Source organism: Martes martes (genome assembly GCF_963455335.1).
Source record: "Martes martes genome assembly, chromosome: 6".
Lineage (NCBI taxonomy): Eukaryota > Metazoa > Chordata > Mammalia > Carnivora > Mustelidae > Martes > Martes martes.
The window spans coordinates 63,179,320-63,192,010 of NC_137893.1; the positions used below are offsets into that span (position 1 = coordinate 63,179,320).

The following is a 12,691-nucleotide window of genomic DNA, read 5'->3' on the forward strand; positions in this document are numbered from 1 at the left end:
TTTAATTAAACTTTTTAAGAAAAAAAGTAAGTAATTTATCCTCCCCCCACCCCGTGTGTGTGTGTGTGTGTGTGTGTGTGTGTGTGTGTGTGTGTTTTGTACTACTTCATCTTCTTGAGTGATGGAATTGGAATGTGAAAACATAATTAGCACAAGTTAAACTCCATTCTCTACTAAGTTGTTCAAATACCTCTGACTTTTATAACTCTAAGGCAGAATTATGTGATTTTAGCATGTCTTATTTATTCATGGTTGGAATTCACTTCTTTTGTGCTTCTCAGAAGAAGCCCTTTGAAAAAAATGGGAGGGGGCTTGTATTTATCTTATGTCTGCCTTGATATATGTTTTTTTAATTCTTTAGCTTACTGTGCAGGGAGGCTGTGTGTAATCTATCATGTATTTTTGAAGGGGATGATCCTCTAAAACTCCCCGGAACTCTCTGTTACGTATTTCAGAGCTCCGGGACAAACCGTCTAGACTGATCAGTCCCTGTAAAGTACACAGCGTTTGTGGCATGGCTTCATTGTGTACTGACCCTTGGTTTACATGTCTTTGATCCAGGTGCTTCTCCTTTCTCCGCAGAGTGTAAATATTACAAATATATGGTTTTGTTTTTACATAGCTGTTGGCTTAGTTTAGTTGAGCTTTTGGGCCAGTGATTTAAACTAGATTAATGTGGATGGGTATGAGCATTGGTAAGAGAGACCTTGGAGGAAGCAACAAAGAACGGCGCTCTGGGCTCCTTTTCTGCGGCTCCCTCGGTGGGAGGCTGTCTTTGGATGGACTGATTAGAATCTGCCCTGGCAAGAGTGAGATGCTCCGAGAAGAGACACCTGTTCTTTCATGGGAGCCAGTTGGACAGTAGGGCCGGTGGCGGGACTGCACAGACGCAAGAATCATTACTTGGATTTGATTTGTGATTGGCAAATAGGAAGTTTCACTTTTCAATAGATTTCAGCTATGAAGTGTGATAGTTCAGTCTTCCAAATAAATGCACATCAGCAGGAAACATTGCGATTAACTGTGGCTGCCGTTTGGAGGACATAGGGTGAGTTCTGTCCTATGCAAGATTCTGAGGCACGTAAATAAGGGCCACATCCGGTCTTTGTGGATTTTATGTATCAAGATTGGTAATTACATGCAGCACGCAAAACAGTTTTTCACAACAAGAGGTTACGTGAACTACCAGGTGCCTAATTTACATGCTTTTGTCAAATGTTAAAAGCAGAAGGCACACAGATGTTTCTGTTTTTAGTTTGATGTCCAGTTTGCAATGTTTATTTTCCCACTTAGCAACTTATGGAGAGGGTGGGATGATTTGAGAAATGAGGCTTACAGAATGTAGTAGCTGTAGAAAAGATGGGTTAATGGGTTATGGGGGAGTGCTAACCTGTGACTCAGGTTCCCAGGAGTGCAAAGAAAGGCCAAATTCCCCTTCAGTGATACAGGTCTAAAGTCAGGGTCTCCGTTACCATCAGATGAATTTCACTCCTGCCACAATCATGCTTTACATGTATTAGTTCATTTGGTCTTTGTAACAGCTCTAATGCTGTGCTGTTGGGTACTGTAAGTGAATTTGAAATACCTTCGAATAGAAAGGTTCAATAGTTGATGCATGCTTATTCATTTTGTTTTGAGAATCTGTTTATGGTCTCGTTTCCAGGGACATACTGTGTTGTACAAATGTGTATGCTCAGTGTGCGCTCTGTAACCTGGGTCAGAGTCAGGAAAGACTTGCCCCTGGCTCACAATTCTAGGATCTGCTGGTTTTATTTGTCACCCCCAGGAAATGCTTCAGCACAGGGTTTTCCTCTAAAATTGCTTAGTCTCTCCCTACATCTGACTTAAAGCAGCAGATATGTAGCAAGGGTTAAAAACTGTTGATGCATGTATTTGGTGCTGCAGCTTCATGGTGGGCTCCACTAGTATCCCCAACTCTGTCTGTGTTTCAGGAACAAAAACAAAGTAGACACAGAGATCCCAAGCCCTAGAGGGATCAAGGAAAATTATTTAGAAGATTTAGGATACTCTTATGATTACCTGTTGTTTCCCCTCTGATGTACTCTTTTGCACTGGGAAAACTCAGTTGAATTGGGTTATGGTGGGAAGGGTCAGTTGCATTGGAATTTTTTAAAAATACATTTTAATATAATAATATTCCTTGGGAAAAAAAAGTATTCCATGAAAGCAGGAAACAGAGAAGGTTTTGTAGCACAAATTGATTTCTACTTCTATTAGACATGCTATTTAAATACATTTCACTGAGTGCTTATGCTTAATTTTTTTAAAAAGTTGAGTTTATTACAATGATGTTTTAAAGTAATGCTTTAGAGAGGAAACATTTGGTCTGCGCCTCTTGGTAGGAAATTTGTTTCTGTCTTGACAGTCTTTAACCTTTACTGTTGCAAAGGCAGTGTACAGTTGGATAATAAATACTCATTGTGTCAGAGTTAAGTAGGAATTGGAGGTCTCTATCAGTTTTCTTAAGTGTTTTCTGACTTTGGAGTCAGGGGAGGGCCTAAAATGCTGGGAAGCAAGTAACTAAAGAAATAATTCTGTCAAAACGTCAAGGGGGATGATGGGCAGTTTCAACTTTTCCTTCAAGAGACAAAACACTGTGAAGAACCCCTAGAGCCTAGTTAAACCTTACACAGAATTTGCCCCATTTCCCCTTTTTTGGCCGTTACCCCATGGATGTGTTAGGCACCAAGAACCCATCTTGATGGAAAATATTTGGAGCCACTGAAGCTTACTTTGACACCAGAATTCATGCTGCCTTTCTTTCTACAGCGGTTTCCAACCTCGATGAGGAGAGTCGATGGACAGTCCACTACACTGCTCCATGGCACCAGCAGGAGAATGTGTTCCTTCCCACCACAAGACCACCCTGTGTAGAGGACCTGCACCGCCAAGCCAAGCTCAACCTCAAATCAGTATTGAGGGGTAAGATTGCCTCCCGCCAGCTTGCTGTTCTTGGAGTACTGGCCATTAGAATTGAAAGCACAAATGTGATTGCTCTTTGTAAAAGAAGATCTATTTATAATGAACACATGGTATGCTGTGTTTTTAAGACGAGATCATAAATACTTCCAGCCTAATACATGCCTAATAGGTTCTGGTCTCTGTAGAAACCTGCCAGTTTACAGACATGCAAATCTATCCTCACAGAGCCCACCTGCTTGGAAACTCTCTTTAGCATGTTCAAACCACCAGTACTAATGTAATCCAAACAAACCCCTGCTGACATGCGGAATTTTGCCCCTGCCTTTTTAAAACCATTGTAGGTATTCAAGGCAAATTTGTTAAAGCTAATACTTTCTAATGGTTTGTTCTGTTTAGTTCAGGTTGGGTGGAAAGGGGACCTATATATAGACTTTGAGTTCAGAGTGGTTTGTTTATCAGGACTTGGGCAGCACCCAACTGCTCTCCTCTTAAGCATTGGTTCTGTCAAGAGATGGGCAGAGTGCCCTGAGGGCAATAGGAAATATAGGAAGAGTATCCTCCTATAACTAGTTTAAAAGCTTCATTTTTCTTCAAATTACTATGGATGTTAAGAAGTGTAACTGTGTGGCAAGGAGGGCTTCTCTTAAAAGTGGTAAGGAAGTGATTCTTTAAAAGAGGAAAGAATGTCTGTTAAGATTCAGAGACTTTTTCCTTAAAAAAGCAAACTAGGTTCTTGTTCTACCAGATGCTGCTGACTCTACCAGTTTTCTCCTCCCAGGCAATATTTGGGACATTGTTTTATTTAAAAAGTGCTTGTTGTTGGGGCACCTGGCTGGCTCAGTCAGACGATCATGTGACTCTTGATCTCAGGGTCTTGAGTTCAAACCCCACATTGGGTGTGGACATCACTTAAAAAAAAAAAAGCTTAAAAACTATTTGTTGTTTTGTTGTTTATCTGAAATTGAAATTTAAGTGGGTGTTCTGCATCTTATCTAATTGTGAAAGACTTAAATCTAGAAGAAATCTTTTTTTTTAAAGATTTTATTTATTTATATGATAGAGATCACAAGTAGGCAGAGAGGCAGGCAGAGAGAGGGGGGAGCAGGCTCCCTGCTGAGCAGAGAGCCCAATGTGGGGCTCCATCCCAGAACCCTGAGATCATCACCTGAGCTGCAGGCAGAGGCTTAACCTACTGAGCCACCCAGGTACCCCAGAAATCTGTTACTGATTCAAGGAAAACCCCGCATGAGGACCTCAACTGATATTATTAAACACTTGTCTACATGCCAGATTCAGTTCTAAGCCCATCACTCTTATTATATCATTTAATCCCCATGATAATCCTGTTTATTATTATGGAGATTTTATAGGTGGTAAAACAGAGACACACAGATCAGAAACTTGCTAAGCTCTCCAAGTTAGTTAATGGTAGAACCAGGATTTAAACTTGGACAGTCCAAGGCTATAGAGCCTGTATTCTCAACTGCTGCATTATATTGCCTTTAACATCTATTTGTTGGAACTCTTTTCATTCTGGCAGAAGTGCAGGCTATAAAGGCAAGGGCTTGGGTCTCAAGGAATTTATATTTATTTCTGTAGTACAAATCACAGTGTGAAAAATTCTCAAGAAATGTGCCCAAAATTGTTCTATTAGGAGTTAGAGAAAGCAGAGAATTTCTGCTTCAAGAAAGAAGGAATAGCTATCACTAGACTCACAATAGATTTGGTATTCTGAACAGAACTGTTTATAAACATTTTAGATGATAGCCTTATTTTTCTACTTTGATTCTTTTCTAATGCTTAGAAAAGCAGTATGTATCTTATAGTATCTTATGTATCTTACAATATCTTACGGTATCTCATAGCCTATGGTCTTGGCTTTGGACAGTCCAGAGCTGAGATTATTGGGCCCCCCTTTTTATGTAGCCTGCCCAACCTGTGTATTTAGTGACTGAAAGCTTAAATGGAAAGAATTCCATTAGTTGGCCTCTTCTGTATGGCCTTGGCATTGAACTTCAATCTTTGTTGCCTTCATGATATACCTAAATCCAGCCAAAATTTCTTCTATATCCCTTCCCTGTGATTTTTATCTTTGGTACATTTCGACCAAGAGCGTCTCTCATTATAGTTCACCTTCTCCCCCCAAATAATTAATAAGAATATTAAATGGCACAGTTCCCAGGACAAACTCCAGAGGCAGTGCCATTGTTAACATTTCTCTCTGAGCTAGGACCAACAGAGGTCTGCATGGTCTAGCTTGTAGAGAACGCTTACAGGAAGGTATGTGTGAGTTTGAGGATTCAGGCCTGGCTGTTTTTTGATCTCTCTCCAGGAAATTGTGCTTCACGGCTTCTTTCATGTATTTGCAAGTATCAGATCAGAGCTTCTCTTTTCTTCCCTGAGAAAATTGACCATCTGTATATAGATTTTTCTGATTTTATTTTCCTTTTGATTATTCAGTAGCTCCATGTGAAATATCATCACCACTGGTTTTGCCTATACTTGAATTTTTTGAAAAGGTCAGTGCTTTAGCAGCTGCTCTCATGTCCTAAAATGCCTCATCGAAGGGATTTGCTATTAATAAAGTTAATAACTTTGGAAAATTCTTGGAGCTCAACTTTTAAAGTCTGGATTTAAATACTCCTGAAGAAATTTTTAGATAAATAATAACTTTTTAAAGCAGTGATTGAGGAAGATGAAATGTGAAAGAGCACCTGAGTTGTTTTCCTCTTCATTTATTTACTTTTTTTTTTTAAGATTTTATTTATTTATTTGACAGACAGAGATCACAAGTAGGCAGAGAGGGAGGCAGAGAGAGAGGAGGAAGCAGGCTCCTCGCCGAGCAGAGAGCCCAATGTGGGGCTCAATCCCAGGACCCTGAGATCATGACCTGAGCTGAAAACAGAGGCTTTAACCCACTGAGCCACCCAGGCGTCCCCATTTATTTACTTTTAATCACATGCACAGAAACTTTACATCCCAAACTTCCCCTACACCATGTTCATAACCTGAGTTAATAAACACAAGTACGGAGCATTTATGGCCTCAGTATCAGTGAAGATTAAAAAGAAAAAATCTGTGGGGCGCCTGGGTGGCTCAGTGGGTTAAAGCCTCTGCCTTCGGCTCAGGTCATGATCTCGGGGCCCTGGGATCGAGCCCCGCATCGGGCTCTCTGCTTGGCGGGGAGCCTGCTTCCCCCCTCCTCCTCTCTGCCTGCCTCTCTGCCTACTTGTGATTTCTGTCAAATAAATAAAATATTTAAAAATAAATAAATAAATAAATAAATAGAAAATATCTGGTCCCTGAATGTATGGCACTATGAAGACATGAGATTGTATAAAGCTATCAGTTTAAGTTAATTTGCCCTCAGTGTTCTTCGCTTAAAGATATAGAAGGGTAGCTAATTATTCACTATGAGTGATCTGTTTTGTTCCTTCTCTTCTTACTGTGACCTTATCCATAATTTTCAGGAAGGAAAGCTGTTCTTTAATGTTGAATAGGTTGGTGCTTTTTTGTAATCATCAAATGCCATCATGTAAGTTCTACCAGGTTTAGGGGAGCTCAGTTGTCCTCTGGAGGATCATAAAATGTGGAGGGAAGTGATGCAATGAATACTAGTTAAATTAATAACTAAGTATTGTAAATATTTGCTTATTAAAGTAACGCAGAAATGCTTAAGTTGGTAGAGTGGGGAAAGCATGGGTTTACTTAAAAATGTTTTTATGAAAAAGCTGTTTGAGTTGGCACATAAAGACAGATAATAGACTCAGTTTAATAAGCATTTGAGCGTCAGTTCTGTACTATGTCAGGAGTTTTTTGTTGTTTGCTTGCTTTTGTTTTCTTTAGGGGGTGGGGGAGCTGTGCCCAGAGTTTTTAAATGAACTAGGAAAAGTTCATGGGTCCTTTAAAGAGCTGAACTTGCTACTTTGTGTCAAGATTGAAGTAAATAGACAGTGATGTCGTGGAGATGTGTATGATGTGCAGTGTGCAGGCAGAGAGCTCAGTCGGCTGGAAAAGCAAGGCATTGGGAGAACCCACCCCCCCCACCACCACTTGCCCACTCTCATCCCGCCACCGAGGAGTGGGGGTGGGCACCATGTGGCATATGGAATACCCGGAGCAGGTGTCTTCTGTGTGCAAATGTACTCTGTGCTGGTCCAAATAGGGCAGCAAGCTTTGGTATCTGTTGTTGGCTAGTCTCTGGAGAATTTGGTAGAATTTGCTGACCATGCTCTTAGACCAAATGATTTGATTTTGGTGATTTGTTATGAGAGATGTAGGTAATGATTTACTGCTAATGACATTATAAACATGGACCTAGATTTAAAGATATTACTTTGATATTTGGCTCAATAGGACATCTGGCTGGCAGAGAGTAATTTCTGAAGATGGATCCCATTATCTATTAAGAATTCGTTTATTGGGGAGCCTGAGTGGCTCAGTAGGTTAAAGACTCTGCCTTTGGCTCAGGTCATGGTCTCAGGGTCCTGGGATCGAGCCCCACATTGGGTTCTCTGCTCAGCATTCTGCCTGCCTCTCTGCCTGTCTGCTTGTGATCTCTCTGCCAAATAAATAAAATCTTTAAAAAACTAAAAAAAAAAAGAATTCACTTATCTTTTAACTGTATTTCCAGAAGAATTCTACCCTTTTAATCTCCATGTTTGTTTCAACCATTCATGAACTTCATCTGAATTAGAGGGAATGATAGGTAATCTTTACCTAAATATCTGTGTGGATAATTTTTAGCACTAGTCAAAGGACCACATTAAATGGGAAAAGGGGGGTTGAGGGATGGGGGTGGTTAGGTTAGGCTGAATGAAGTGTTCAGATTTTATTTTTTTTAGAGCTTTAGGACCGCATTCAGTAGTTAGGAGCATATCAAGGCTCCACCCCCAAAAGCCCAACCTGGGAAAGAGAGAGAAACACAGTTTCTCACAGTATGTTTAACAGACAATTTAGTTACTGTGTCCACGTCCACTCCTGCCAGAATTAGTTCACAGAGCATCTGTTGTTGTATCGAAAATGTTCCCTAGTCGCAGCTATCCTTCCTGAAGAAATACATTTTAACAGGTCAGCCTGCTCTATGGCTCTAGAATTAGAAGTATGAGCACAGGGAGGAATGGTGGATCTGGCCTGTGTTAATTCAGTCAGTGGGTTATATTTATTATAGGAATTGAGGATTTAGAGTGTGTAGAAATGACGGTTTGTACCAACCGGTTAAAAACAGTAGGTTTTTTTGTGCATGCGTCTGTGCTCCCCAACATGTTCGATGCTGGAGAAGGGTACACCTCTCTCAGAGTTATAGACAAGGTTTCCAGGTAGTTTCAGTGGGGTTCCTCTGACAGGTGGTGACATACAGGCTTTATCTAAGGCTCACAGTATCTACCTTTTATGTTAGGAAGCTTCCTAGTTGGCCTTTGGCTTAGACAGATAGGTCTGTTCTGGGAAAGGTTGCAGGATTCTCTCTGGATTTGATGAGGTGGCTTGGCTATCTTATCTGGCTGCCTTGGGCACATGGGTCCTGTGGTTTTGGCTATAGATGCTCTTCTTGGGGGTCCTGTGGCACTTCTCACGGACTGTTTGGGAGATGCTTTTGGAGATGTGGGCTTGTGGATATTGACGAAGAGCTTTCTCTCCTGGAATGGTCCATCTGCTCACCGCCTTGGACGTACTCAAGATGAACATCTGCTTTACCCACCTGTGCTAAACATGTATTATTTTTCTTCTCTGTCACTTTTTTAAAACTATGACATAGAACACAAATACCTAAAACATTGTACAATTTAACAAATAATTATAAAGCTAATATCAAAAGAACCACTGCCCTGGTCAAAAAGTAGACTAAGACCTAAACTCCAGAAGCCTCTTATTCTTGCTTTCCAGTAGGGAAAAATCCAGGTTTAATGAGGAGAGCCTGGGTCACATCTAGGTTCAAATCCTGCCTGTTATGTACTAGATATCTTTGATTTGAGTTTAATTTTGAGTTATATTTCTTTGACAATTTGACCTTGTTTATGCATCTGTAAAATAAAGACCATCATATCTGTGTTTATGGGAAAAAATTAACCTCCCTTTGCCAAATATCTCAGAGTACCTGCCCCTAAAATTGGAAGCAGTGTTTGTAGAGGGAAGGGTGCATTTTAATTTAAGTGCAACAGAATATGGATACAATTTTTTAACTCTCAGCCCTCTTTCCCAAATGGCTATCCTGATTTAGTTGATGCTTTCCTTCCTACCCATTATGCTCCAGAGATATGCTGTTGGGAGGAGGGAGAGGAACAGAACCGGAAATATCAGTCAGATGACAAGGACAGCTACAGACACTTGGCGCTCAGGGTCCTTTCGTCCGCATAAGCAAGGTGACTTTTTCTCCCACCCATCTTCAACCTCTGAAAGAGCCTAGATTGCTAGAGATGGAAGGGACCCCCCACACCTCTGATTAATAAACCCTCTTTTCATTTTGTAGATAAGTAAACCAAGGCTCCCCGGAAGTGAAGGAGTTAGTTTATAGCTACTTTGCAATTAGATAGATGACGAGGTTGGTATTTGAAATCCACTTTCTTGCTCAGCGCACACCTGTCCCTTTGGATCTAAGATCCTGAGGGCCCTGAGGAAACACTTTGATGTCTGCCATCAGCTTTCAGAAAGGTCACAGGGAGCTGGAATAGAGAGGCCTAGGGCAAGTTTGGTTTTGTTAGCGGATTGGATTCACTTACGGAATGCAGATTAGCTTGTGGATGCCTAAAGGAGGTCCTTCACCCTTGCTCTGGAAATCTTCTCTTCACTCAGTCCTGATTTCATTGAAACTCAAGTATAAAAGAATAAAAGGAGGGAAGCTATGTCGGGGGAAATTGGGTATGTCAAGTATCTATAACTGCTGTTTCATTTTAATGGCATTTGGTGCATATTTTAGGACTGTAATAGATCATTAGTACTTCAGTGGACTTAAAAAAAAAAAGGCACAGATTTTAGAAGGGACAAGAGAAATATAAGGGGACTGGTGATTTAGCACTCATTTGCCTGGTCCTTCCTTGTGTTCTTCCAGAAGAATCCTTAGGTAAAATTGATAGGTAGGAGGAGAAGAGGAAGTATCACTGTTTATTTTTATTTTTTTTTTAAGATTTTATTTATTTATTTGACAGAGGGAGAGATCACAAATAGGCAGAGAGGCAGGCAGAGAGAGGGGGAAACAGGCTCCCTGCTGAGCAGACAGCCCCATTCGGGGCTCGATCCCAGGACCCTGAGATCATGACCTGAGCTGAAGGCAGAGGCTTAACCCACCCAGTGAGCCACCCTGGTGCCCCGAAGTATCACTGTTTAAAGAAAGGTTATTTTTAATATTTTGTAAGTCAGAAACGTTAAATAACTTAGACTCATTCATACAGAATTTTAACTTAGTTTCTAGTTTAAATAAAAATAGGTCTAGAATTCAGGTGGGGAGAGTGGTACATCATTCTGGAAAAGCAATTCAACAGGGGTAGGGGAATATATTGTCCCATCTTTCCTAAAACATAGCAGCATCGGCACTTTGTTCAGTTGTCATAACTAGTCAGGAAATAGAGATGCAAGGCCGGAACTTGTATTCCAGGGCCGCCAGGAGCCTGTGAGATGTTGGAAAATCCTATCCCATTTTTGCCCTTGGCTTCCTGCTCTGGAAAACAATGGATGATGTCTAAGTTCCCTTCTGAGCTCAAAAATTCTGCTTGGCCTCTCAGTACTTACTGCTTAAGGGTGATGGATGTGACGTTTTTTGACAGCAGAATAGAACTTAGTGCTGAGTGTTAAGTCCCAGCAAACTGGGTTATCGACGATCTAAGTTGGCGTTGCCATGAAATTTTTCTAAGTGCATCCTGCAGGTAAAGCACGGGCCGGGTATTGTGGCTTAGTCAGAGAGGAATGACGTTGCTGCTTTCTAGGGCAGTTTAAAGCTCGCTGGAGAGATAAGATGTGTGCGTGAATAAGAGGGCTGATGAGAGTGGTATTATGGAGCCTCACCCCTGCCCCTGGGTGTCGTCTTTAAACCGTACCTCTCCTTTGTTAGAAATTCCCCAGGAGCCCCTCTTACACACAGCTCTTTAGCATCTAAGAACCTTTATGATCTGCCTGCCCCCTGTTGGTCTGGCTTCATGCCTCCTACCACCTGTGCCTTCACCTGAAGGATAAAGTCCTTGCATTGGAATGCTAGCTTGACTTGTGCTCCCTTTCTCTGCTGCCTGTCCGGGTCTCGTCCTTCTTCCTGCTGTATCGTAATCTCTTACACCTAGCTGGCGATGCCCATTTCCCTGGAAGAGTCATCTTGTGGTTGTCTGAGAACCCCGAGAGGTTTTCCTGGACTTTCCAGGACACGCCTTCTACCCTTTCCCATACATTCCCACAAAACACTACAGCCCTCCATTAAACTGCTTAGTCTGTGTTTACTCCTGTATCTCCCTGCCTGACAGCAAGACCGTTGGGAGCAGGACCTTGTTTTCTCATTTGTGTGACTCCAGCACACAGTCTGGTGCTTCACTTCATTAGGTTGACTTTTCAGAGACAAATGGTAATGTTATGAAAAGCTGCTCTTTTTCTGTCTTCGGTGTTTCATTGGACTGTAAACACTGTTGTGTTTGTGGAAAGGTCACCTAGAACTCAGGAGACAGGTGAGGGCTGAAGCCGCAGCACAAGGAGTGAACATGCAGGAGAGAAGAGTTGGAGAATGGCGAGGGCGCAGGGTTGAACCTGGAAGCCTTTACTGTAGGGGGCTGGAAAGAAGAAGTTGGTGAAAGAGTAGTTGGGGAAGAAGAGAGTCAGGATGGGCAGTGGTGACGAGGCTCACAGATGGGGAGAGAGTCTGGAGAAAGGATACTAAACTGGTCATTAGGCCGTCATTGGTGACATTCAAAAGCAAAGTGTCAAGGAAGGCTTTGGATGTTAAGAAGCCAGATTTCATGGGAGAAGAATTATTTTCATAAGCAGAAAAATAATGCAAGACATTTTTTGAGAAACAAGGAAGTAGAATAAATTGATGTCAGCAAAACAAAGAGACGAAGGGGACAGTATTTTGAGGTGTGGCAAGATAGAGGTAATATTACTTGTTTTAAAAACTAGAGCCAATTCAAACATAGTTGTAGACAAAAGGAGCCCAGGAGGAGGGGAAAGATCACAGATACTAAGAGAGAATGGGAGGATGTTCCCTGAGGATACAGAAGCAATAGGCAGTGGACTCAGGGCCACAGGTGAAGTCAGGTTTCCACCTGTGTCTCCTAGACAGAGAATTGGGAAGAATTTTGAGATGGAGCAAAAGAAATGGCAAAGTTGTTCATTACTGGTGCTGGAGGCTTGGCAGAAATGTGGCCCTCCACTCTGTTGCTGTTGCTGGGGCTTTGGTGAGAAGAATGACTTGATTTGGTGCTCTTGTTCAGTGCTTGTGAATTTAATTAGGTTGACTTTTCAAAGACAAATGTTCATGTTATGTGTTATTAAAAGCTTTTTTTTTTAAATATTTGGTATTTCATTAATCTTCTTTTGGAATTTTTGTCCTTAGGGAAAGTTACCCAACCTGATGAAACAATGGATCAAATTCTCTATGGAGGAAAGGAAAGAGCAAAGACAAAAATGAGGAATTAACAGAATGGAAATGACATGCGAACGAGATTGTTTAACTTCTCTTGTTAGATTGGAGGGCTTGGGAAATTTTTTATAATACTGACTGCCCTGAGTGGGGTAAGGCTGAAATAGTTGTGGAAGTCTGATGCAAGAGCAAGAGAAA

The 12,691-nt window shown here is 41.4% G+C and overlaps 1 protein-coding gene across 1 annotated transcript in view; it reads left to right on the plus strand.

The window, feature by feature from the left end:
• The window catches only part of NHSL1 (NHS like 1), a 228,773-nt gene that overhangs the window by 159,610 nt on the left and 56,472 nt on the right, over nucleotides 1–12,691 (plus strand). The window contains exon 2 of the mRNA XM_080805508.1: nucleotides 2,791–2,943. Coding sequence (XP_080661634.1) covers nucleotides 2,791–2,943 — 153 coding nt within the window. The remainder of the gene's footprint in view (nucleotides 1–2,790; nucleotides 2,944–12,691) is intronic.